Source organism: Varanus komodoensis, unplaced genomic scaffold, assembly GCF_004798865.1.
Source record: "Varanus komodoensis strain SLA01 unplaced genomic scaffold, ASM479886v1 scaffold135, whole genome shotgun sequence".
Lineage (NCBI taxonomy): Eukaryota > Metazoa > Chordata > Lepidosauria > Squamata > Varanidae > Varanus > Varanus komodoensis.
This window is the reverse complement of record NW_025335391.1, coordinates 386,598-409,672: the sequence shown is the minus strand read 5'-3', so window position 1 is coordinate 409,672 and position 23,075 is coordinate 386,598. Positions and strand designations below refer to the sequence as shown.

The 23,075-nt window shown below is 53.7% G+C and overlaps 1 protein-coding gene across 7 annotated transcripts; it reads left to right on the top strand.

The window, feature by feature from the left end:
- Positions 1–1,081: 1,081 nt before the first annotated feature.
- Positions 1,082–22,481, top strand: LOC123019736 (mothers against decapentaplegic homolog 4-like). 7 transcript variants are annotated; one of them, XM_044422793.1, is made up of 14 exons: positions 1,175–2,919; positions 4,071–4,141; positions 5,138–5,429; positions 7,097–7,351; positions 10,216–10,390; positions 11,952–11,972; positions 12,572–12,781; positions 13,828–13,968; positions 14,086–14,235; positions 15,552–15,605; positions 15,687–15,870; positions 17,246–17,414; positions 18,551–18,689; positions 18,934–22,481. In XM_044422793.1, the coding sequence occupies exons 4-14, from the start codon at positions 7,115–7,117 to the stop codon at positions 19,143–19,145; spliced, it is 1,692 nt and encodes a 563-aa protein (XP_044278728.1). In that variant the 5' UTR covers positions 1,175–2,919; positions 4,071–4,141; positions 5,138–5,429; positions 7,097–7,114; the 3' UTR covers positions 19,146–22,481. The 7 variants fall into 7 exon arrangements, with proteins under 7 accessions (XP_044278729.1, XP_044278728.1, XP_044278727.1 ...); XM_044422794.1 differs by lacking the exons at positions 1,175–2,919; positions 4,071–4,141 and adding an exon at positions 1,082–1,161; XM_044422792.1 differs by having other exon boundaries at positions 4,071–5,429.
- The last annotated feature ends 594 nt before the right edge of the window (positions 22,482–23,075 follow it).

The following is a 23,075-nucleotide window of genomic DNA, read 5'->3' as shown; positions in this document are numbered from 1 at the left end:
TATCGACATTGTCGTCCCTCTTTTGGGTAAATGGCCACCAATTCTGTACACCCTCGTTTTCCAGTGGTGGTGGGAGAGTGGAGATGCTTGTCTCCTGTGCGTTGCGGGCCTCCGTTCTGGGGTCCAGTTGGAGCAGGAGATGTAATGAATTGCTCTTTCGCCCGATAGGAATTTCTTTAGGGGTTGGTGTCTCTGCTGCCACAGCAAAAGCCACGGAGGCTTGTAATACTTCATTTAAGACTTTATGCATTATGAGTCGCCTGTTGCTCTCTTGACATGTTATCTGCTGGCCCCTTTGGGCCCACAGTTTGTTGGATGGATTGGGTAGAGGGAGAGAATTTTTCTTTGGGGTGTCCTTGGGCAACTGTCTCGCCTGAGGAGGGCAATGTAATGGAGAGAGCCAGAGCTACAGCAGTAGCAGGTAATGCGCAGGACGTTCAAGGTTATGACGTGGAGTGCAGACGTGTGGGTTGTCTCTGCAGCCCTGCCACCACCACCACCACCACCGTTTGGGGAGGGGTAGCTCAGGAGCATGGGCAGAAGAACAGGTGACCCAGCCTGTAATGCGGGAGACAGAAGAGCACCCGTGAGGCGGCTCAGTCCTGCAAAGGAATCGGGCTGTTCTTGGAGCAGCTGGTTGACGAATCTCCCGGAATCCTGCTTCGGAGAGGGAGAAGAAAAACCTAGCCGAGCAGCCTGGCTTCGGTCCGCGGGCGCCGGGGGACGGGGCGGACGCGCTCTGCCCATGGTCGTGGGCGCTGTCGCGCTGCCCCGTGTGGCTGCCGGCAGCCGCCAAGAGCGGGCGAGCCCGACGGCGGCCCGTGCCGGTTCCTCCGCGGCACTTGCGCGAGTTGCCGGCGGGGCGCGGCCGCGTCCGACGCGCGACGGTCCCGCCCCCGCGGGAAGAGGCGCCGCGCTGGGCCCGGCCGGGATCGAGCCGAGCGGGAGGCCCCGCCCCCCCGCGGGCCCGCGGCGGCGATTGGCCGGGACCCCCGGGGACGCCTGTGCCCGCGCGCCCTATTGGCTGCTGGCCTTGCGCGGCCCGCTCCTTTTGTTGTGCGGGTGGCCGGAGCGGCGCCGCTCTTAGGGCTGCTCCCGCTTCCCTTTGGGGTGAAACGGGGAGGCCGGCGCCGTGGGAAGGGCCGGGCGGCGCCTGTGGGGGTAAGTACGCCGGAAGCCCATCCTGCTTTCCCAGCCCCCCCCCCAACTTGGGTGCAAGTAGTCTCAGCTCCTGCCTCAGTGGTGCAACGTAGCCTCCTCTAGCTGGGCGCCCGCCCTCCAGAGGGATTCGACTACAGATCCCAGCATCCCCTGCCAGCCACGCCGGGGCCAGTGCTCAAGAAAACCGGGAGACGTCGCCCGAAAACACTTGGAAGGGGCTCGACTGGAGCCCATAGGAGTTGGAACCCAAGCATGCGGGTGGTGGGCGACAGGTTGCGGGAGGGGAGTGGGATGGGAGCCTCCTTTTTCCCCACGGCCCTCTAAGTTGGTCGGTGGTCCCACCATTGTCAGGAGCAGTCTATCCCGAAACGCTTCTGCTGACAGACATTAAGCAGTGGAAGAGGCGGCCTGCCATTGCCTCCGCCTGGAGGGTTTCCCCGAAAGCAGGAACGTTGCGGGGGCCCTCGCCCGGTTGTGTCTCTCCACTGATGGCTAGGTGAGCTTTTCGGGCACAGGTGCTGTCCTTGCGTACCTGGGCGCACCTCAGCTCAATGGCCTGGCACACCGTGTTTCCTGACGTCTTCCCCGCCGGCCCTCCACAGTCGGGGCCTCTGAGGTGAGTTGAATTGCAGTGTAGGATTGGGGAGACTCGGCATAAATGATCGGGGTGCACTATCCCACCAGGCCAGTACCTGGCCAGAATACTTAGCTGCCTGGGGAAAGGCCTGCATCAGGTGCTTCCCTGCTGCTCCTGGAGGAGGCTGTTTTGCTCCACCTGCAGACCAGGGGCATATCCTGCCCCAGATCTGGGCTTGCATGTCTGTAAAAGAGAAGGCAGAAGCTTCCCTGGGAGAAAAATACCTTTTGCAAATGAACGCTGCAGCACAACCTGCTACAGAAAATTTCTTATTTGAACCGGGGGCCGAGTTTATCCACAAAGGCGTATCTCCTTTCCAACAGCCTGGCAGATGGATGAAATGGCAGTCAGAATGGGCCCTAGACCCAGTGCTTGGTTTCTTCAAATCATAACGCAGTTTAGATCTAAACATAATTTAGATCCTAGCCTAGATGATGGTGTGGGGGATGCTTTTTAAGTCCCTGCAAATAAAAAGCTAGCACATCAGGAAAGGTGTTTGGCTGAACATCTCCTTCCTGGTGGTTTAATTGCCTGTATACAGGGAGTCTTAAGGCTGCAATCTTAAACACTCTGGAGAAGGAATAAGAGTGTCGTGGGACTTAGCCTGTAGTAGACATCGAAAAAATTAGGCCATTAATCATGTTCTTTTTGCCATAAGGACTAGAAACATCCCCTCCCCCCAAAAAGAACACCTGAAAAACATATCTAGTCCTATTTTTAAATTGAAAAACTGCGGTGGAAGCGCTAGAGCAGGTTACATATCATATATACCCTTTCCACTGAATTGGGGACTTTTTGATCAGTTTGGTGGGGATATAAAAAGGTTTCATCCAGAAGGGAAGGATCTGCATGCAGGAAAGACAGAGCCGTGCCTACAGCTTGGTGCTGGTGGTGCCCAGGAGCGCCAGAAATTTAATCTGCTTCCCCTCCTGTTGTTGTGTCTGCTGCACTGCCAAGGATTTCCCCAATATGCTGTGCCTGCCATCCCAGCCGGTGATTCAGAGGTCGTGATCGTTCCAGAAGCTTCCAGACGGCATCGCAGCGCCCTGACCTGTGGCCCAAGGCTGGCCCCAGCTCAGTGTCTGTGTGGTGGCAGAACGGCCCGACACTACTCTGAACCGGTTCGTTGATGTGGTGTGTAAGAAGCCTTTTTGTTCCGGATACTAGCTAGGAAGGCAAAGAGCGGGCTGCAGCTGGGTAAGTTGAGGCCCTGGGTATGGGGCTCAACTCTGTGCTTGTTTTGACAGGGAAAAAGCCCTACATCTCTCAGCCTTCCCTAGCCAGCCATCCCTTTTTTTAAAAAAATAAGTTTTATTTGAAATTATAATCCTAAAAAAAAACAAAACAAAAAACTACAACATCCATCATCAAAAACATTGAGGCCGCTGGGTCAGCTCTCACACCTTTTCTTTCCATTTATGATCACTTTAAAAACATATTTAAATCTATGCGAAGTCCCTTTTCTCTAGCCAATAATAAAAAAAGTCCCAAGTTTGATAGAAGTCAGTATCTTCTTTCTCCTTCAGTGATAAAGTCAGTCTATCCATTTCTGCACAGTCCAGGATCTTTTTTAGAATCGGTTCATAGGTGGGTAGTTCTTCACCTTTTCAGTGTTGACCTAGCCAGCAGCCATCCTTGATGAGGTGTGCCGGGCATTTCAGAATGGCCTTTTCTTTAAACCATGCATCAGCTTAATGCTCTTACGGGGAGTGCCTTTACAGTTAAGTGTATTCTGATGTTGCTGATGAAGCAAACATGGATATTTCTCTTTTCCGGCATCTCTCCGGCCAGGCCAGGCCAAAAAGTAACTTCTACACTTCTGGTTAGGTTAGAAAAACTCCCTATGTGGACTTTCTGCATTTTAAACTCTCAGCATGCTGTAACTTCAGGAGTGAAATAGTTGGGGGCAGGCTGCGTGGCCATGGATGTTGCCCCCAAAATCCAGGGAGAAGCAGGAGAAAGAAGGAAGGGGTGAGCAGTGAATTGCCCCAGAATATGGATGGGCAGGACCTCTGTGGGTGGGTGTTCTGGACTTGTGTCAATTTTTAATTCATTTCATCCTCACAGCATTTTATTACACCCCCAAGACACTGTTTGGGAACTGTTTATATGGACTGGGTGACCCCATGAAGGTTTCGGCTTGACTCTCTCACCGAACAGGTTCAAACCTCAACAGGGGTGCCCCCCAATTCAGCCTCGGACTCTGGTAGCATCAGCTGACGGGACATGCTTGTGATATATATCAAGCACTTCCCATTTTCTTCCTTCACAGAAGTACTGGGCCCGTAGCGCTCAACAGCTAGGCCGAAATCTGCCTGGTAGAGCTTCCTCCAGGGATGTCGGGTGAGAAGGACAGCTTCTCTAAGTGTGTGTGATAAAACAAGAATCTGGGTGTGTCTGGTGGATTCTCTGGTCTTTAATAAACCTCGGGGAAATGAAGCAGGGCTGCAGTTAGATAATTTTAGACTCTGGATTTAATGATTTTCAGGAGATGTGTGCTTTTGCATTACTTCACTTGCTTGGAATTGGAGGAAGCCAGCGCATTCAGGGGCCCAGCCTGTTGTGTGAGGGTCCTGTATGGTGTCCCGTCGGAAAAAGATTTATTGAGCAGAGCGTGCAGGAAAGAGCAAAGCAAGCAGAGGGGTTGGGACCACGAAGGTGGTTATGTTCTGCTCATGTCTTTGCAAACTACTGCAAGACTGCCTTTCTGAAGCCAGCCCCAACAGTTCGATAAATTTCATGCACAGCAAATCCTTATCTTCTCTCAAACCTACTATCTTCGTGTCCCAGAAAAAGTGTTTTAAAAACAAAAGGATAGAAAACCCAGGGATCCAGGTGGAAGACAAAAGCACCTACATCTGGGACAGAAGCAGAGCTTAGTGGTTGGAAGAGAGTGTAAAGTCAGAACCATTGTATATTTTTTAATTTGTAACCCACCGAGGGAGCCTTGGGGCTACTAAATAAAAAGAAACGGGGACCTCCTTGTTTTTTTCCTCAGTTGCAATAATTTACTGATTAGTGTTTATTGACTATTTTGGCACCAGCATTGGCTGGGTTTCTGGGGAGCAGCTCCGACACCCCAAAACATGGAGTCTAGCAGTGACAGGGGGCTAGGAAGAACAGCAGGAGGACACATGCGTGGTGAGGAAGCAGAGCCTAGTGGTTAAAGGTTAGCCGAGCCCAAAGGGGGGGCATGAGAACTCAGCAGGGCTCTCCCCGCACTGGGTTAGGGAGGGGGTCCAGGAGCCCCTGACAAAGGACGCCAGAGGAAGCCGGAGGCCCCCTGCGGATGGCGGTGCACGCAGCCAGAGCAACAGTTGCGTGTCCTTCTCTTCCCAGCTCGCGCGCTCTCCCGCTGTAGGCGATGTGGTCGAGGGCATGAGGAACAGGCAGCGGCAGTGATTGTCTGGCTGGCTTGTGTTTAGTCTGTGCCGTCTCCTCCTCCTCCTCCGCCGCCGCCTCTGTCTTTCACTCCAGTTGCACAAGGAAAAAGGCGTGGGGGGAGAAAGGAGCCGCGGATGGGCGTCCCGCCACCTTGAGGAGCAGATGCGTGTCTGCCGCAGTCAGGAGAGCATGTTCTGCGTCCCGCCGCGACCGTCTCCACACCCCAGCGAGGGGCAGCCAGTAGCAGGTGAGCCGGGAGGTGGACGGCCGGGGGGGACGGCTTTTCCCCGAACCGACACACGGGCCACCCGCCCCGCTCTCGGGCACTCCTGTGCCTCCAAGCGCAGAGTCTGCCCCCCACCCCCTGCAGCTCTGGGGCATGCCCCCTCCTGCACCGCCTCGCTTTCCCTCCCCCAGGAACCTCGATCGGGATTCCCCCAGATCTGCTGGGGTGGGGGGCGTGTTTCAACAAGTTGGGGGACTCACACACGGCTCCCCAAGCTGCAAGGGCCTGCGTTAGGCTCGGAAGCAAGCCAGGTGCCCCGGTTCCCCTTTCCTCCCCACTGGCTCACCCCACTCCTCTGTTTCATCTTCCCCTACCTTCCACCCTCCTGTTAAGGGGCAGACTGCTTCCCTTAGGGGGTGCGTGTGCTGAGGGGCTGCAGCCTCGACTTCCTGCCCACGCCAGTCGAAAATCAGTAGACAGCTAACTACTTAGTCAATCATTACAACTGGAGAAAGACCCAAAGGAGCCCTTGTTCCCACTTTACGATCTCGTTCGGCAGCCCTTTAATCCCTCGACCCCAAGAGGCCGCTAGCTAGGAGCCCTTCTTTGCCTCTCCTGTGTGCCTGCTTTTTCTTTTTTCAAAATTTTACATTGAAGATTAAAAGTGCAGGAAGAAATCCTATTCTTTCCCCACAGCAAGGTCAAACCAGGAAATGTTTTCCCTTTTTTGACTCGTATTGAAGATCAGAGCTTGCCCACAGGGTCATCTTTCCCTGCTCTAACTGCTAGGCTGGGAGTGGGCAACCTCTTTGCCCCAATGGCTGCAGGAGCTGTGAATCTGGGACCGCACCCACATGCTCCACATATGCGCAGGAACACTCTTGCCGCTGCCCCTTGCCCCCGATCTTGGTGCACCCTGTTACAGCCCCCTCACTCCCATGCGCCACGATCACACCTTCTGGCCCCTGCTTTGCTCAGCAGGGAGTTGTGCATTTTATACTGTGCTCTTCGCAGCCCCGGAGTGTCGCTGTGCCGAGGACGAGAGTGTGGTGATGTCTCTCCTTGTGCCCCAGTGACTTCTCACACGCGCCAGCCACCCCTGTGCACACACTTTCCGGGGAGAATCGTGGCGGCGGCCGTGGCTTGACCTGCGTGGGGAGGGTTTGTGGGCAGTCTGCCGACTTGGGGGCCTGTGGCAGGCTGTGTGGATGACCCGTGAGGGCTGCAGGCCACCCTTATCTGGCCTATGCGTTGCTGTTTGTGAAGGGAGGGGAAGAAGTCCGCATTCTTCCTTGTCCGTCTCACCTCCCGTTTCCCCAGCGCACTCTTTCCTGATATCTTGGCTTATGTCTCATGCAGTCCTTTCCTCAGCGGGCACCTCTGCCCAACTAATTATTTGGGGGAAAGTCACAGAATCTTCACCTCACACTGCCCACAACCTTTTTTTTTTTAAAAAACACGAAGCAAGTTACTAGTCCTCAGTGGTTCCATCCATGGTGTGCCAGGAAGGCCGTCTGTGAAATCCTAGACAGGGACCCGCTTCCATGTATCACTGCCGTCTCCTCTTGCCGGGGGAGGCTGACCGCTTGTGTACTTGGCTTCTCCCCCCCACCCCCCCCTGCATCCCCCACACCCCAAGCCCCCGTGCCCCCCCCCCCCCCCCCGCCTCCACCAACCATCCCCACCAGGGAGTTCTTGCGCTCGCCATGTCCCTGAACCAGCCCAGCAGTAGCGACGCCTGCCTGAACATTGTCCACAGCCTCATGTGCCATCGGCAGGGCGGGGAGAACGAGTCCTTCGCCAAGCGGGCCATCGAGAGCCTGGTGAAGAAGCTGAAGGAGAAGAAGGACGAGCTGGACTCCCTCATCACCGCCATCACCACCAACGGCGCTCACCCCAGCAAGTGCGTCACCATCCAGAGGACGCTGGATGGCCGCCTGCAGGTGAGCCGGGCCGGTGGCGAGCCGCACCCCTCCTGGGCCGGGGTGGCCGCCTGCGCTGCGCCTGCCGGTCTCCACCTGTCCGCCCCAGGAACGCGGTGGCGGTGGGGCAGCATTCAGGGGTGCAGGGAGCCCTCTGGGTTTCTCCAAAGTCCTTCCACTCCCCACTCCCCCCCCAGGACCCCGCATGGGGCTTCCTTGGGAATAAGCACCCTTCTGTGGAGCCAAAGGGTCCGGCATTGGATGCACTTGGACAGCGACAGATGGACCTTGTCCGTCTTCCTCATCGCTCGCTTCCCGCTTGCTTGGCTTTTAGGAATAACAAGAAGGGGTGGGGGGGAGGCAGTGTCAATTTGATCCTCATAGGGACATGCTGGCCCTCGGGGGGGGCGCTCTCTGCCCCCTCATCCTTCATGGGGGTGTCATTGGGCCCTCCTCGTGCTGAGGAACTCCAGTGCCCAATCCCAATATCACTCTAGAGGAGAAGTCTCATCCCCCAGAGAGAAAGCTGACCCCTTCTTTGAGGCCTGGAATGATGGGATGGGTGTCTTCTTTTGTTATTTTTTTCCATTCCCCCCCTCCCCCCCCCCAGCAACTGGTGGATGGCGCAGCTCCCGGTTTTGAGGTCAAGACTGTGAGGTCATTAACCCGTTGCCATTTTTTTAAGGAACAACAGCAATGCTCTAGTAATCTCTCATTTCTGGTCTATCTTCTCCTTCCCCCGCCGCACCCCCCCCCCCCGATGAGTCACTGTCTGGTTCTTGAAGCCAGGGGGGAGGAGGGGGGCTGTTGTTATGTCTGGATTCTGCAGCAGCCAAAAGCCTTAGGGGAAAAATGAGTACCGGCTGTGTGTGATGCATTCTCCCCCCTTCCGTCATTAAATTAGAAAGGATGTGGGGCAGGGCATGGGCCAGGGGGTCATGGCTCTTGCATGGACTGGAGAAAGGGGGTCAGTTCCTTCGTCCTTTGCCGTGGGGCAAATTTGGAGCCATTTGTGATGGCTTGGAGCAATCTGTAGTTTGCTATTGGGGGCAAGAGTCCAGGGGTTGCAGCTGAGAAGGGTCGTAGGAGATGCTTCGGGAAAAAGGTGTAGAGGGCTTAGTTACTCTGCCTCTGGAAGGAAGGCAGGGAGTTTAATTCTATGCCTCTAATTTTCCACACGGAGAGTTGTATGAATTAGAGGCAGATGTGTGTCCTAGGCAGGGCTTCGCCTTCTCTTCCCGTGTCCCGGGACATAGATAAGAGAGGAGAGTGTGGGGAACCAGCCTTCATATTTCTTTCTCCTTACCATCATCAAAATTGGGGGGCTTTTCTGATCCCATTTCAAGAGTCTAAAGCACCTCTCACTTTCCCCATCTCTTCTCCCTTTCTTCTTGCTTTTCTTGGTCCCAGGCATTCGTTCCTATTTTAAACCTCCTTCTCTTTAAACCAGCTCTGTCTGTGCAGACAAATAGTGCCCAACCCCAGATTCTTTCATTCTTTGGAATTTTTCTGCCATGACCATCATTTTGGAATGTCTCACACACTCAGAAAGATCATGGACGAATGAATTGGAGAAACGGAGGTTTTTCCACTCTGTTGCCCAGCCCGGCTTCCTGCTGTTTTTAAGGATTATTATTTAACAATAGATCTTGACCATCCAGAGAGAAATTAAAGGGGACGAGAAGGGCGGGGGGAGTATCCGGTTTGTTCTGTTTTCCAGCTGTTTATTTAAGTTTGATTATCCACTCTGGTTCCTTCAGCCCCCCAGCCCACTGCCCTCTTGATGCCTTGCAAATCCCATCTTTCTGCATTTTGGCTGGGAAGGATGGGCATTGCATTCCAACATGCTTGGAGGGCAGGGAAGTGGGAAAGAGGCCATTACCGAAAATTACCCAGAGCTTCTAGCAAAATGAATGGAGAAATAGATGAAAGGGAATCCGAATATGCTTTAGTGGGATGATGTTTTACCTGCTAGCCTTGGGAGTAAGTTAAGGGGTGTGCATTGGATCGGACTATAAAGCATCCATCCCTCGCCGTGAACATAAAGAGGGGTGGGGTCTTATTTTGCCCGGCATGGCCCTCTTTCCCGCCTTGCTTCTGTCAACACGAGTTTGTTTGCGTAAGTAACAAAGAGGTACGAAACGACGTGTTCAAACGATGGAGGTAGCGTGACGGCAGCGCCTTATTTCTGTGCTGCTTGGTGTGTGCTCAGAGTAGCTAAGAACACTTTTATCTGACGACAAGGCTGAAGCACCACTTTGCACTTGAAAAACGTCCCCGAGCAATTTGCAAAAGAATGCAAAACTACCAAAACGAAGACTGCACGCGAGTGTCTGTGCTCAGGCACAAAAATAGCTCGCGGTTAGCGGAGAGAAGAAAAAGGAGACAGGTATGTTTTCCTACGTGCCGCGAGCATGCCAGCAACGAGGGCCTGACGTCGCTCAGAGGGGCAATCCTCCCACAGGGCAGGTGCCGCCACAGAGAAGGCCCTGCAGACCAGCTTAGTCCGGCTTCCTGTGCACACAGCGGCCTGCCAGTTGCACCCTGGATGGCCCCAAGCAGGGCAGGAGGGCAACGGAGCCCTCCCGCCCATGTTCCACAGTGACCGGTGTGCGCAGGCGTCCCGCTTCTGTCATTGGAGGTAGCGTCGCGCATCAGGACTGTTGGCTACGGATACGCTTGTCCTCCATGACACTTCCTGCCGCAGCGAATCCCATGCGTTGCGCACAGCGGCGCACGGAAACCGGTAGCAGGTCCTTGCGGCAAGGGGCGCACCGGTCCCTGCAAGGCCTTGGCTGCCGGGACCGTTCGCCGGCCGCCCCGGGGCTGTGTGCCCAGGCACCTCTGGCCCCCGCCACCCAGCTCTGCCCCCTTGTCCCCGACAGGTGGCCGGGCGCAAAGGCTTCCCCCACGTCATCTACGCCCGTCTCTGGCGCTGGCCGGATCTGCACAAGAATGAGCTGAAGCACATCAAGTTCTGCCAGTTCGCCTTCGACCTCAAGTACGACAGCGTCTGCGTGAACCCTTACCACTACGAGCGGGTGGTGTCGCCTGGCATCGGTGAGCGGGCCGGGCTGGGCCGGGGGGCGCGAGCGGTTTGCCTCTTGCCGCGGGGGCCGAGGGCCCCGTCCGCTCCACGGGAGGAGCTGCCGGTGGCCTTGTGCCCCTCGGGTCTGGGACCCGGCGGAACCGTGGGGCCGAGGCGGCTTTCTGGGCGAGCAGAGGGGCCGGATCCGGCTTGGGTTGCCTCTGGCGGGCCTGGCCGGTGTCCCCCTGCGTGCTCCGCGGCGGGGGCTTTGGGCCAGGCGTCTGTGCATTGCTCTCTCCGGGGAAGATGGCCTTCAAGAGCTTTTTGTAATGCGCGCAAATATGCGTAACCCGCGTGTTTCCTACAAGGAACCCAATGCCCCTTTCTTGCTCCCCTCCCTTTTTATCCTCACAACAGCCCTGTGAGGTAGGGGAGCTGAGAGTCACTCTGGGGACTTAATCAAGCCCCCGATCTCCAGTCCTCATCCAGTGCTCTCGCCACCATGCTGGACTGGCTCTGTCGGTCTGTGTGGTCGTCTCAAATTAAAAAAACAAAACATTTTTGCCCGTTGAGAATCAAGGCCAGCTGTCATCACCCTGCTGCCTTCTGGGGCTCTCGGGCTGCAGCTCCTCAGCCATCTGTGGAGGAAAAGGGGAAGAGGCAGTGTGGTCTAGTGGTTACAGGGTGGCAGCCATGTTGGGCCAAGATTCTGCCCCGTTTGCCTGGTGCTTAGCTGAGGCCATATTCGTGTTCAAGGTATTCATTTGTACATTTCGTGGTGATCGTGCTGGGAGTAGTTTAGATCTTTGCACTGTGGGTGAAGACCAAAACCAAATCCCATGTTGGCTTTCTGAAGTCTGAAATTTGGCACAAATGACGACTTGACACCTAACGGGTGACATAAAACCTCGTCCAGCTTTCTGGGCCTTGTGCTTGGCTCTACGCAACGGGCGGACGCAGCTCTGTGGGAATGAGTTGCCATGGCAACACATCCACTTTCCTTGCGCACCAAAATGTCTTTTTCACTTCCTGGTCAAGATGTGAAACCAGTGTGAGCAGAAGCTTGCTTGCTCCATGTTTTCATTCTCTCCTTCCTTTTCCTAAAAAATATGTCTGTTTTTGTTTTTTTAAGAGGGGAAAAGGGTGACCTCCTAAAGGAGGCAGTTGGAACATGCCTAGAGACACTGTGTGTGTCTCTCGTTTCCCAGCGGGTTCTGTTGTTTTTAAAAAGCTGATTGCGTTCAGAAGGGAAAGTAGGCTAACGATTGGGCTATTTGTGATTTGGATGGAAACACTGAATGGAGTTGGATGAAGAATGAATTGGTTGCCTCTGCAGAGGAATTGTGAAATGTCAAAAAAGCCAAGGAACAATGGCTTAGTTTGAGCATGGCCATAAATCGGTTTTGAGACATTTTGCAGATTTGGTTCCTATGCGCCTGGCTGGGCCCCAGTATCCCAAAAAGGTTGAGCACCCCTTTGGTCTTTGTGTGGGAAAAACGTTAGCTGCACAGGGTAACTTGCATGCAGTTGGAGATTTGCTCCAGAGCTCCAGAAACCTCTAACTTACCTGCCTTTTTTCTCTCCACCTTGCAGGGCTGAATATTCAGAATACAGGTGAGTGAAGATCGCAGGTGTGCAGGTAGAGTATTACTAGTATTATTTTGGGATTGCATTGATTTCCCACCCTGAGTCCTCTTGCGAGGAACCCAAGGCAACTTCTAATAGTCTCTTCCACTTCATTTTATCCTCACAACAACCCTGTGAGGTAGGTGAGGCCCAAAGTCACCGCATGAGCTTCATGGCGGGGTGGGAACTAGAACCCGGATCCCCCAGGTCCCCTGTCCAACACTCCCCACACCACAGCATGCTGGATCTTGAGCTTTCCTCTGTTGGAGGCAGTAGATAGGGATAGCTGATAGGGATGTTGAGAGATGCCCTTTTGCAGCCGGTTTGGGGGTGCTGTAAGGACAGTCGAGTTGTTCCCAGTGGGGAATGGAATGGAACTTCAGCCTAGTCTCTGAGGCTAGAGGGCTGTTCCTCCCATGGGTAAAATGGATCTTCCTTGGGCAGGCGCAGTCTACCCCAGGAGCTCAGCAATGCCTTCATGCTGCATGCCGGGGAGGCCATTTCTAGGAAACCTGCTGCCGGACTAGAAAGGTCCGTGCTTGGCATTCCCTGGATCTGAACCCTGTGCTCTTCCCGCCCATCTCCAGCACCTCCTGCCCGGCTTGTGAAGGAGGAATTTGTTCCGGACTGTATCCAGATGGAGCTGCCGGCTCCCCTGCAGGCTGACCGCCTGGGCCCAGGCATCAAGGCCAGCCACCCACAGGCAGAGCCGTATCAGCCCATCTCTCCGCTGCATCTTCCCGAGCCCTCGCACCCTTCCGCTGGCATTTATCCTGCACTGCCTTTATCTCCCCCAGGTAAGAGCTTGCGACCGGGGTGTGAAGAAAGGAGACACAAGCACCAGCTGTCTCCACCATCTCTATCCAGTTATTTCGGGGTCTCGCTTAAAATCCCACATAAAATCTCATGTTGATTTTATGTCAAAATGTGTTGCTTTAAAGTCTTCAGAGCTGTGACTTTACACAGCAAAGTAGATCTTTATGGCACGGGTGTCAAAGTTCTTACCCCAGCCTGTTCGGAGACGCTCGGCCATCGTGGCAGGCCAGTGGTGGGCGGGGCCAAAAGCAAAAGGGGTGTGGCCATCAGGTGAGGGCCAGATTATTTATTTTATTTATTTATTTAAAACATTTCTATGCCACCCCCATCGCAACAAAGCCTCGGGCGGCTCACAAAAAATACAAAAAAAATACATAAACAATAATAATATAACCTTTTAAAAGAAAAAAAAACATTTAAAACCCCCGGTGCATTCTCGGCTAATTTAAAATCCTAATAAATACAATAATTTAGCAATTAAAATAAGTTTTAAATAAAAAGCTCTTAGCCTGGTGCCGAAAAACAAATAATGACGGCGCCAGGCGGACCTCTCTGGGGAATTAGGACCCCAAGATTAGGACCCCAAGCAATCAATTTGGCCCCTCCTGCCTGAGTTTCTGCACCCCTGGTTTAAGGCTTTAATGCTTGGGTGGGCAATCTACCTCTGGGCTGGCTGGTGTCCAGCCCTTCATTAGCCACGCTGAACCTGGGATTGGGGATGGTGGGAGTTGAGGTCCAAGGATGTCTGGAAGGGTGCCCACCCTGGGTTTGAAGATGAACAGAGGCCAGAAATGCATCGGGAAGCCATGTGGCTGGTACTGAGTAAGTTCTGGTACTTGCAGAATCTGGGTGATGCGTCTTGCGCCAGTTGACGTTCCCAAGCTGTCATGAAAGGCAGCCCCATCTAAAGCGCATCGCAGTGTCGTGGCTTGGGGGTGACTAGCTTTTTGCTCCTCTGGAGACGACACCGTGTCCCAAGGAGCAGTGGCCCTGTAATCCAACACATCTCTCTTTTCCTCTGCTCCAGGCCCTCCTGGGGGTCCGCTGCTCCCCCTCTTGCACGGAGAAGGTCTTCTTCAGATCTCCAGCCCACCTCATCCCCCAGCCCCTTCCCCGGCTCCGCCAGGGTCCCAGCAAAACGGCTGCGCCCCCAAACTTCCCTATCCGAGTAAGTACCGGGATGGTCTGGCCAAGAACATCGGGGGGCAGCAAGGTTCAAATTCGAGCCCTGCCCGCTGACCTGTTTGTTTCTTGTCTCTTTGTTCCGGTCCTTTGCACCATCCAGCATCCACCTGGCCGGGAAGCAACAGTGCCGCGAGCTACGGGTCTGGGGGGAGGAGGCAGCAGCCCACCCCTCCGCCGCTCCCCACCCCTCCGCAGCAGCAGAATGGCCGAAGCCACCCACAGCCACCCCTCCATCACCCAAACCATTATTGTAGGTCCTGGCAAGCTAAATGGTGGGGGTGGGCGGGAAGGGGGTTGCAGCGCTTGATTTCTGAACTGGGGCCCTGGGTCTATAGGCCTGTCTTTTGCAGTTGTTGCTGTTGTTATTATTATTGTAATCTCTACTGCTATTGTCGTGCCTGGCTAATAGTTACCTTCTGGGCTCTGGCTGTCCCATCTCAGAAAAGATGAAAGGGCAGAAAAGGACAAGCAGAACAAAAGAAGGATTGATGGGGATTTAAATGGAAGTCCGCTGTGTGGAAGCAATTCACGCCAGAGGCAGGGAACAGGGCAGGGCAGGCCTCCAGGCAGCTCCGGTGGTGCCCACACGGGTCTTTATTCCCTGCCTCCTTAAACATAGATACTTCATGAATGAAAAAGCGGGGAAGCCAATTCTTACTCCCATTTCTGAGTGGGTACAGATCAGCTCACCGGCAAGCAGGAACAGGAAGCAAGGAAAGGCGCCGAGAGCAGAGAAAGAGTAAGGCTGGAAGCTGGCAGGGGACAGTGTGAGAGGCGAGGGGCAAGGCCGTGTGGTCGGAAGAAGCTTGCTCAGGGCAGGAAGCCATACCTTCCTTTCCCCCCTTTCTCTAGCCCGGCTCTTCCTCTTCCTCTGCTAACCCACTCTTACTTTGCCAGACCTCGTGGCAGCCATCCTGTGGCTGCCCACATCCTCTGTGGGAGCCATTTTGTGGTGGCACCCACAGCAGTCGCTCAGATTCCCATGCGCTCTCATTTCTGACCTTCCTGGCAGTGTTTGGCTAGCTATTACTAAAGGGAAACCATGAGGAAGAGGTGGCCCATCGCGCTGGTTTGACAAGACGCGGGAGGGAGGGAGCCAGTCTCCATTGACCAGGAATGTTGGACGGCCTTATGTGTTTCAGAAAACATTTTTTCCCTCCCTCGGGGAGTTCTTATCCCTCTTTTGATATTCCCCAACAAATCCTTCCCATGTTGATTTTATGTCAAAATGTGTTGCTTTAAAGTCTTTTTAAAAAGCGGCGAGAAGCTCCTGAGGAAGGAAGGGGAAATACTCTTTCCCGAAACACATGGGCTAAAATAAAATTTTAAAAAATCTTCAGGCACTCGAGCATTATTTTCCGATTTGATGATGTTGCCCTCATTTTCTGGAATTTGCAATCCAGCACCTCTGGAGGGGATCCAGGTTGTGGCAGTGCGGGCAGGGAAGGATGTGTGGGTTCTGGAAAGGAAGGGGATTCTCGTGCTTGTGGTGGACTTCCCCAGAAATCCACATCTGCTTCGGTGCCCACCAGCCGTCCGACTTCCTGCGCTGTCTTTCCCATGCAGGGCCGGTCCACCACAGCTCTCTCCCCTATCAGCAGCTGGTGTCCAGCCACCCCGGTAAGTGGCAAGCCCCCCCCCCCCTTCCCCTCTGTTTCCGTCTCCGGGGTTGGACGTATTCGAGCCCTCTGCTCCTGGCAGGCCCTGAATTCTGGTGTTCGATCGCCTACTTCGAGATGGACGTGCAGGTGGGCGAGATCTTCAAGGTGCTGGCCAACTGCTCGGTCGTGACTGTGGACGGCTACGTGGACCCATCCGGAGGGGACCGATTCTGCCTGGGGCAGCTATCCAATGTTCATCGCACCGACGCCAGCGAGCGGGCCAGGTGAGTGCGGGGAGGGAGGCGAGGTTTCCATGCGGAAAGATCATCTGGTGGAACTTCGTTTGTGGCCAGTTTTGGATGCCTTTGCTCCTTGCCATGCCGGCCAAGGGATCCCTCATGGTTGGCAGCCTCTGAGGATGATGTTTCAGGGTTTTTCATAATATATTTCAAGGGTTTTCATCTTGTTCAGAATTGTCGCAGATATATGTGGGTCTCTTTTTATGGATCTGTATTGTTTTAATCGTGTATTTTTAAAGTTTGTATGCTGTACTTCAGAGCTTCAGCTGCTTGGAAGTGTAGCAATATACATGAAATGAAACACAGCTGCAGGGACCTGTTGAAAAGTTGGCAGTATCCGAATCAAGATATTGGGAGCCATCAGGAGATGGTGCGGTGGAACTGCCTTGGCCTCCCAGCAGGAGGAAGGCATAGGGTGGAGGAAGCCTCAAGAGGGGTATTTGGGGAGGAGCATTACCTATTTAATAAAATAATTTCTATACCACCCAGCAGCTGAAGTTTTGGCATGCTCCATTCAACCTGCAGAGCAGTTGGGCAAGAGGGGCATTTGGCCCAACCAATCATGACTCCCCTCCCCTTTTTAAGCAGCCCAACTCATTCATTATTAATTTAATTTAATTTTATTTTATTTATTTAAAGTTTTTATATGCCGTCCCTTTGCTACGTAGCCTCAGGACAGCTCACAGCAATAAATAAAACAATCACAATTACATTTGTGATGGCATAAGCTTTCCTGGAGAGCAACCCACCGCTTGAATTCAGACTGTAAAAGAGAACCTGGTTCTCTTTTCCTTTTGGCTCGGGCCTCTGTTCTTCTGAAAAGGGCCAGATGAGTGGGGCTGCACCAACTCCTAGTATCTCTCATGTGCCTGGCACATGCTACCTGGGGCTGATGGGAGGTGGAGCCCAAAACGTCCAGTTGGGAAAGACTGCCCTAGAGGAAGAAGAGGGAGGCTAAATTCCGTGTATGTATGAAGATTCACAAATGTGACTGGGAGCAAACTTTGTAGCTGTGGGCGGGCTCCGTGTGGGTTCTCAAAGCACAGCGTGGATGCAGCAGGAGTGTGGAACCTTGTGTCCGCAGGCCAGATCTGGGCCCCCAGAATCCCCCCCGGGGGGGCAGCCCTGCCCTTGACTCCACCCCTTCTCTTGCCAGTGATCTGAAGTTTTCCTGGCTGTGGCACCATCTTTCCACATCCTGAAAGGCTGCAGTATGTGGCAGCAAGAGCCTTCAGCTAAAATAGGCTGGCATTTCTGGTCCCACCCACCACTGGAACGCAGCCCCCTCCCCAAAAGAAAAGCAGGATTTGACCCTCAGGCTGAACGAGGCTCACACCCCCTTCGTGGCTTGTGATCTCAGGCTGCACATCGGGAAAGGCGTGGAATTGCAGTGCCGGGGCGAAGGTGACGTCTGGATGCGGTGCTTGAGCGACCACGCGGTCTTCGTGCAAAGCTACTACCTGGATCGGGAGGCTGGGCGTGCCCCGGGCGACGCTGTGCACAAGATCTACCCTGGTGCTTATATAAAGGTGGGGAAGGTGCTTTTCTTCTGCTGGGTTTCTTCTAGAGCCTTGCAGGAAGCCCCCAGCCCATGCAACAAAATCCAAACAGGCTGGAAGGCCATCTAGTCCTGGCCGTGATGGCTGCCCTCCCACTTCTAGATCAATCCGTGCAGGTAGGGCTGGAGACAAGCCTGCCTCATCCCAGGAGTGCTGCCGCCCAGGTCCAGGTAGACAACGCGGAGTGAATTAGTCCAAGGCCTGGCTTAGTCTTAAGGGTGCCTCCTGTGCTCTGGCAAGGAAAAGGGTTCTGAGCTAATATGCCCAAAGAGGATTGTCAGGTTTCATAATGCTCTAGAAACCTGGGTGACCTGTTCAGTCGGAGGGGGGGATATCAGGACAAAAGAAATGAGTGTGCCCAACACAGGCACCGATAAGCATAAGAGCATTTTCAAAGCAGCACACAGAATTGGAAAACAACAGAAATTGATCCGAACTTCAAGAGAGGGACAAACTCCCAAGCCGACATCTGGATGACTGATATCCAAGCCTGTTTGCTCTTTGCTATCCAGAGAGCATATGCAAAAACCACATACGAAAAGGGTGTTCAAAAGATGCTTTAATAGCCAGCAGTGTGTGACGGCATCCCTAGACGGCGGTGCCTCTGCGGAAAAGGCCCTGCCCCTCTCTCCCAACTGTTGGACTCCATTTATTGGTGGCGAAGGCAAGCAGGGACTCCGGACCAGCTATTAGCTCTTGATTGGGTGTCATTCTTCCCATGCGGGGGGCGGACCGTCCTTTCTGTCTCCTGCTTCAGATTTTCTTTATCAATGGCATGAGAGCCAGTGTGGTGTCGTGGTTAAGAGCATGGGACTGGGACTTAGAGGATCTGGGTTCGAGTCCCCGCTCAGCCATGGAGCCAACTGGGTGACTCTGGGCCAGTCACAGACCCTCAGCCCAACCTGCCTCACAGGGTTGTTGTTGTGGGGATAAGATGGAGGAGGAGAACGATGTCAGCTGCCTTGAGCCCTTTGTAGGAAAAAGGCAGGATATAAATCGAAAAATAAGTAAATAAATAAATGTTTCTCGGACTCCGCGGAGGGGTTCCTCTGGCCGTGGCCTGGAACCGTCCGTGATGAGCCGCTCTCCTCTCTTTGGGCTTCCAGGTATTCGACCTGCGCCAGTGCCACCGGCAGATGCAGCAACAAGCGGCCACAGCACAGGCGGCCGCAGCAGCACAGGCGGCCGCGGTGTCCGGGAGCATCCCTGGACCTGGCTCCGTGGGAGGCATTGCTCCTGCCGTTGGTAAGTATCGGGGACAGACGACAGCAGCAAAAGAAAAGCACTCCAGCCAGGGCACAGCCGTGCATCTTCGAAGTCTGTCTCCAGGCTCCGTTCCAAATTCTGTCTCCCAAGTCTGGGGCAGAAGGCTGGCTGGTCTCTTTCTCTTGAGCCCTCCCCCGCCCCCCCCGTGTTGGAATTACATCCAGGGGTGATGGCGTGCAGCTGGCACCGCTGTCCCCCAACACTGCCTCTGGGTCCCATCCAGGCCTCTCCGCGGCGGCCGGCATTGGCGTGGATGACCTCCGGCGGCTCTGCATCTTGCGGCTCAGCTTCGTCAAGGGCTGGGGGCCGGACTACCCCCGCCAGAGCATCAAGCACACCCCCTGCTGGATTGAGGTGCACCTGCACCGGGCGCTGCAGCTGCTGGATGAGGTCCTGCACACCATGCCCCTGGCCGACCCCGCCCCTGTCAACTAGGGTGGCTGCGGCGGGGCGCAGGGGGACTCTTGGCTCCGATGCAGCAGGCGGCGGGGCGGGGCGGGACGGGGTGGCGGGGCGCTGTGGTGGAGACTGTGCTTGTCCACGTGGCCGTGGCCGGCCGGGGGTGTCAAGGAGCTTTCCTGGAGTCGCTCGAGAGAGCAAGACTGGGGGATTGGCCACGAACTCCAGCCCCTTGCGGCTGCCCCCGGCCTCAGTCTGTCCCATCCCCAGCCACAGAATGAACTGCTTTGGAAGAGGACCGGCTTTTGACTACTTTCTCCTCTGCTGGCGGCTGCGTTGCTCCGGAGCATCAGCGGCCCACCTGCCAGAGGGGTAAGGAGCTGACACAGCTCCCGGACAGCTTCTTCCTGCTTCTCTCTTGCTCTCAGCCCCTTCTGCAAGCCCTCATCCGAAGCAGCTGGCTTACAGATCCGTTCTCACGCTCTCAGTCGCAAAGCAGGGCAGAAGCCTTTAATGGGGACCGAAGTCCAGGTTTTGGCGTCCTCAGTGGTAACTCACGAGGCAGTGAGTCTCTGTTCCCACTGCCCTTGTGGGAAGGGCCTCACGCCTCCTCTTTCCAATCTGAGCTTGCCTTTTGCTTCCTTGACAAGCAGAGGAAACCCTGAGCTGGCAGGGGTCTCCTGCTTCTCCTCCTCTCCCCCACCATCGTCTGGAGGCAGTAGAACCAGGAGGTTGCAGTGGGGGAAGAGAGAGAGCGACTCCAGGGGCTCTCGTCCGTGGGCCCCTGCTGGAATGTGTACCAGTCCTGGTTTCACCAACCAGTTGCTTTGCTCAAAGGGCTAAAAGCACCTTTTGTTAGGTTTAAAAATGTTTTTCATTTAAACCAACAGTACACAATATTCTCAAAATGCAGAAAGGCACGTGCTCTCTTCAGTGTGGGAATGCCGTTTCTCATTACATGGACAGACAGGCCTTTCCCCAAAGGGTCTGTTTCTGCTAGAGGGTCTAAATGGGTCTAAATGGACACATTTGCCCCAAAACAGAAAGCGTGTGTCTTGCTTTGGAAATTATGGGTTAAAAAAAACCCTATGTAAATGAAAGCCAAGTTAAATTGGTAGTTTTTAATCTACTCAAGGTCATGGAATTAAAATTGCTTTAAGGGGTTTGTAACCCTACCTAAAACCAAATAACTGGAAACACCAAAAAAGGACCCACAACTACCCACAAATATTTGAAAACTTGTTTGCTTGCTTGGGCTTTCTATCTTGATGGCAGGCAGCCGACAGCCCTAGATCGTGCCCCATGACACATCTGGCTGGCCAGTACCAATTTTGCAGATCAAGTGCCGGATATGGTTTGGCTCACAGAATTCAACTCTCCAGAGAATTTGGTCTTTTATTACCAAAAAAATGAAAGAAGCCATGTCTTTAGTTCTTACGTGAAGATAGTTTTGAAGCCATGCAGACCATTCCTGACGAAATTTTGGCGGCTTCAGGATGGAGGTTGTGCCCCATGCCAGAAAAGGCATTTGGGGGGGATTGCAGAATAAATTCTGCGAAAGGAGAAAAAGTGCTAATTTGTAGGAAGTGCCATGGCTTTGGAATTCAGCTTTTCTTGACTTGCTTGGGAACAGAAATCAAATTTCGAGTCCCAGACAGCGGCTGCTTCATTGCATACCCAAAATAGGACACCTACCAATCTGCCTAAGTAATAGGGCACAAATTGGACAGGTGGAATTTTCCCTCCTCTTGGCCTGAGGAGGAAGTGGCACAACTAAGCCACTGTTTGGTTTCTGGCTGTAGTCCAGCACTTAGAAACCGAAGAGAGGGGGGGTACATTAGCTTATAGCTACCCTCATTTTTGTTATATGCTGTGCCAAAATTCAACAGGTTTCTGTGTGGGTTGTCAGGCAACCCAGGCAGCCAGTCTTGCTGTGTTCACATGTCAGGAGAAGCTTGGCCCCGTGAGGGCAAATGCAAACAGGGTGAGGCCGTGCAAGGAAGGCTCCGGAGCCATTGCTGCTTCTTGGCGGCCCTCGTGCCTTGGGAAGCAGGCCGCCGGCTGTCTTAGTGGTGTGTCATGGTACACAAACCGGGCGAGCAGCTTGTGGCCTGCCAGATGCTCTGGGCTACAGCTCTCCTCCGTCTTAGCCGTCCCGTGAGCCCGTCGCCCCTTGCCCCATAAGCCATTTGGATGCGGCAGGGAGGCAGGCAGGCCATGTGACACCAACCTGGTTGCCAGCTGTGCCCCGGAAGGCTGTTGCTGCAGCTCAGGATGTGTGTGTGTGTGTCACCACATTGTGTAGATGTACCGTTCGGGAGCAACTTCTTCCTTTGCTGAGCATTCCAGGTGGTATTTATTCCTCAGTGCTGGGAAGAAAAGTTCTACTAGCTGAGGTAGGCAATTAAGCCGCTGTTTATAAAGGCGGTGTAGCAGGCCAGGCAGGCTGTTTTCCTGGTAAGTTGGCAACCTTCCCAAATTCCTTGTCTGGCCCACCAAGAAAATAGACGGGGACATTTGTTGCAGCCCTGGGCATCCCAGCTTGTGGGTTGGGGGGCCTGCCCTTTAGCACTGATATTCCTCTGAAATGAGCACTTGTTAATAATACCAGCTGTTCCCTGGGCACTCTTGCCTCTGGCTGTTTTTAAAATATTTTATTTTAAAATAATCATTATTTAAAGGATAATTTGTTTTCCACCTGGCTCGTGTTGGCTTCTTGTGTTGCAGAAGGTATGGGGGCACTGTGGACTTTTCCCTGAATTTCAGAAGCAGCTTAAACCGAGCGTCTCAGTTTATTGGCTTGGAGAATGCTGTGGAAACGTGGGGAATAAAAGGAATGCCTTGCCTGGAAAAGCAACTGAGCTTACTTAAAGGCATTGCTATGTGTATTCTTTGCATATTTCCGTGAGAGGGAAAACAGGGAAGTAATCCTGGGGATAGAACAGTGTCATTTAAAAAACAAGTTTCTAGTGCTTTGGGCAAGAGGGTTGGAGAAGACTGATGCAGGGAAGGCATTCATGTGGATCTCTCTTCAGCATATAGGAACCTAGAGGTTGGAGCAGGACCCCAGCTTGGCTGTGGAACACACAATATTTATTTATATATTTGGAGACAGTATGGTTTATTGCTTAGAATGCTAGACTGGGGCATCTGGGAGAATCAGATTCTAGTCCCCACACAGCCATGAAGCTCAGTGGGTGACTTTCGGCCAGACTCTCAGCCCAAACTATCTCACAGGGTTGTTGTGAGGATAAAAAGGATTAGGATTTTGTTTCCTCACAGGGAAAAGGCAGGATATACTTCTAATAAATTTATATGACACTTCATGCCAAAGTGCTGCACATAGAATACAATAAAACAATTTAAAATGCATACAGTGATTATAACATACTTTTTATAAAGCAAGTTGAAGGTTCTAACCCTGGCAAATCCAGTTAAAAAAAATGTGTTGGAGCAGGTGATCCGAAAGCCGCTGAAAAAATCCCGCTGGTTCTGTCCAGTTACGTAGAATCTGCATCGCGTGTACAGTATTGCAGAATGTAGGAACCTTTTGGCCTAAAGTTTTGTTCATTGGGACCTCACGTCACATTTTCAGCACGTTTATCTCGTGTGTGTCTTGACACTAATCAAAGCCGCGCGTCCTGGCGTGGATGAAATTGGGGTCTGGGTGGTGAATCCGGTGAATACCAAAATGGATGGAAAGCCAGGAGGGCCGCTAACGTTGCCTGCAAGAGATAGGAAAGCGGTTCTTCTTCGGGATCGGGTGCAAATACCATTCCTCTTCCAGGGAAAAATCGGAGCCCCTCCGCACGGCGTGGAAAAACTGGGTCCGTAGGCGAGGCAGCATGCCCGCAATGTAAGGGACGGGAGAGAAACTACGTTTCCCAGCGGCCCGTGCGCCGGCGCTCCTTCCCGGCCAGGGACATCGTTTCCCACAATGCTCCTGGGCCACAGGCGCACGCGCAT

Excerpts from the sequence above, each read along its gene's own strand:
- LOC123019736 (XM_044422794.1), top strand. The coding sequence starts at position 7,115 with ATGTCCCTGAACCAGCCCAGCAGTAGCGACGCCTGCCTGAACATTGTC. Across the intron at positions 15,606-15,686 it reads GCTGGTGTCCAGCCACCCCG|GCCCTGAATTCTGGTGTTCG; the intron begins GTAAGTGGCAAG and ends TGCTCCTGGCAG. Across the intron at positions 17,415-18,550 it reads ACCCTGGTGCTTATATAAAG|GTATTCGACCTGCGCCAGTG; the intron begins GTGGGGAAGGTG and ends TTGGGCTTCCAG.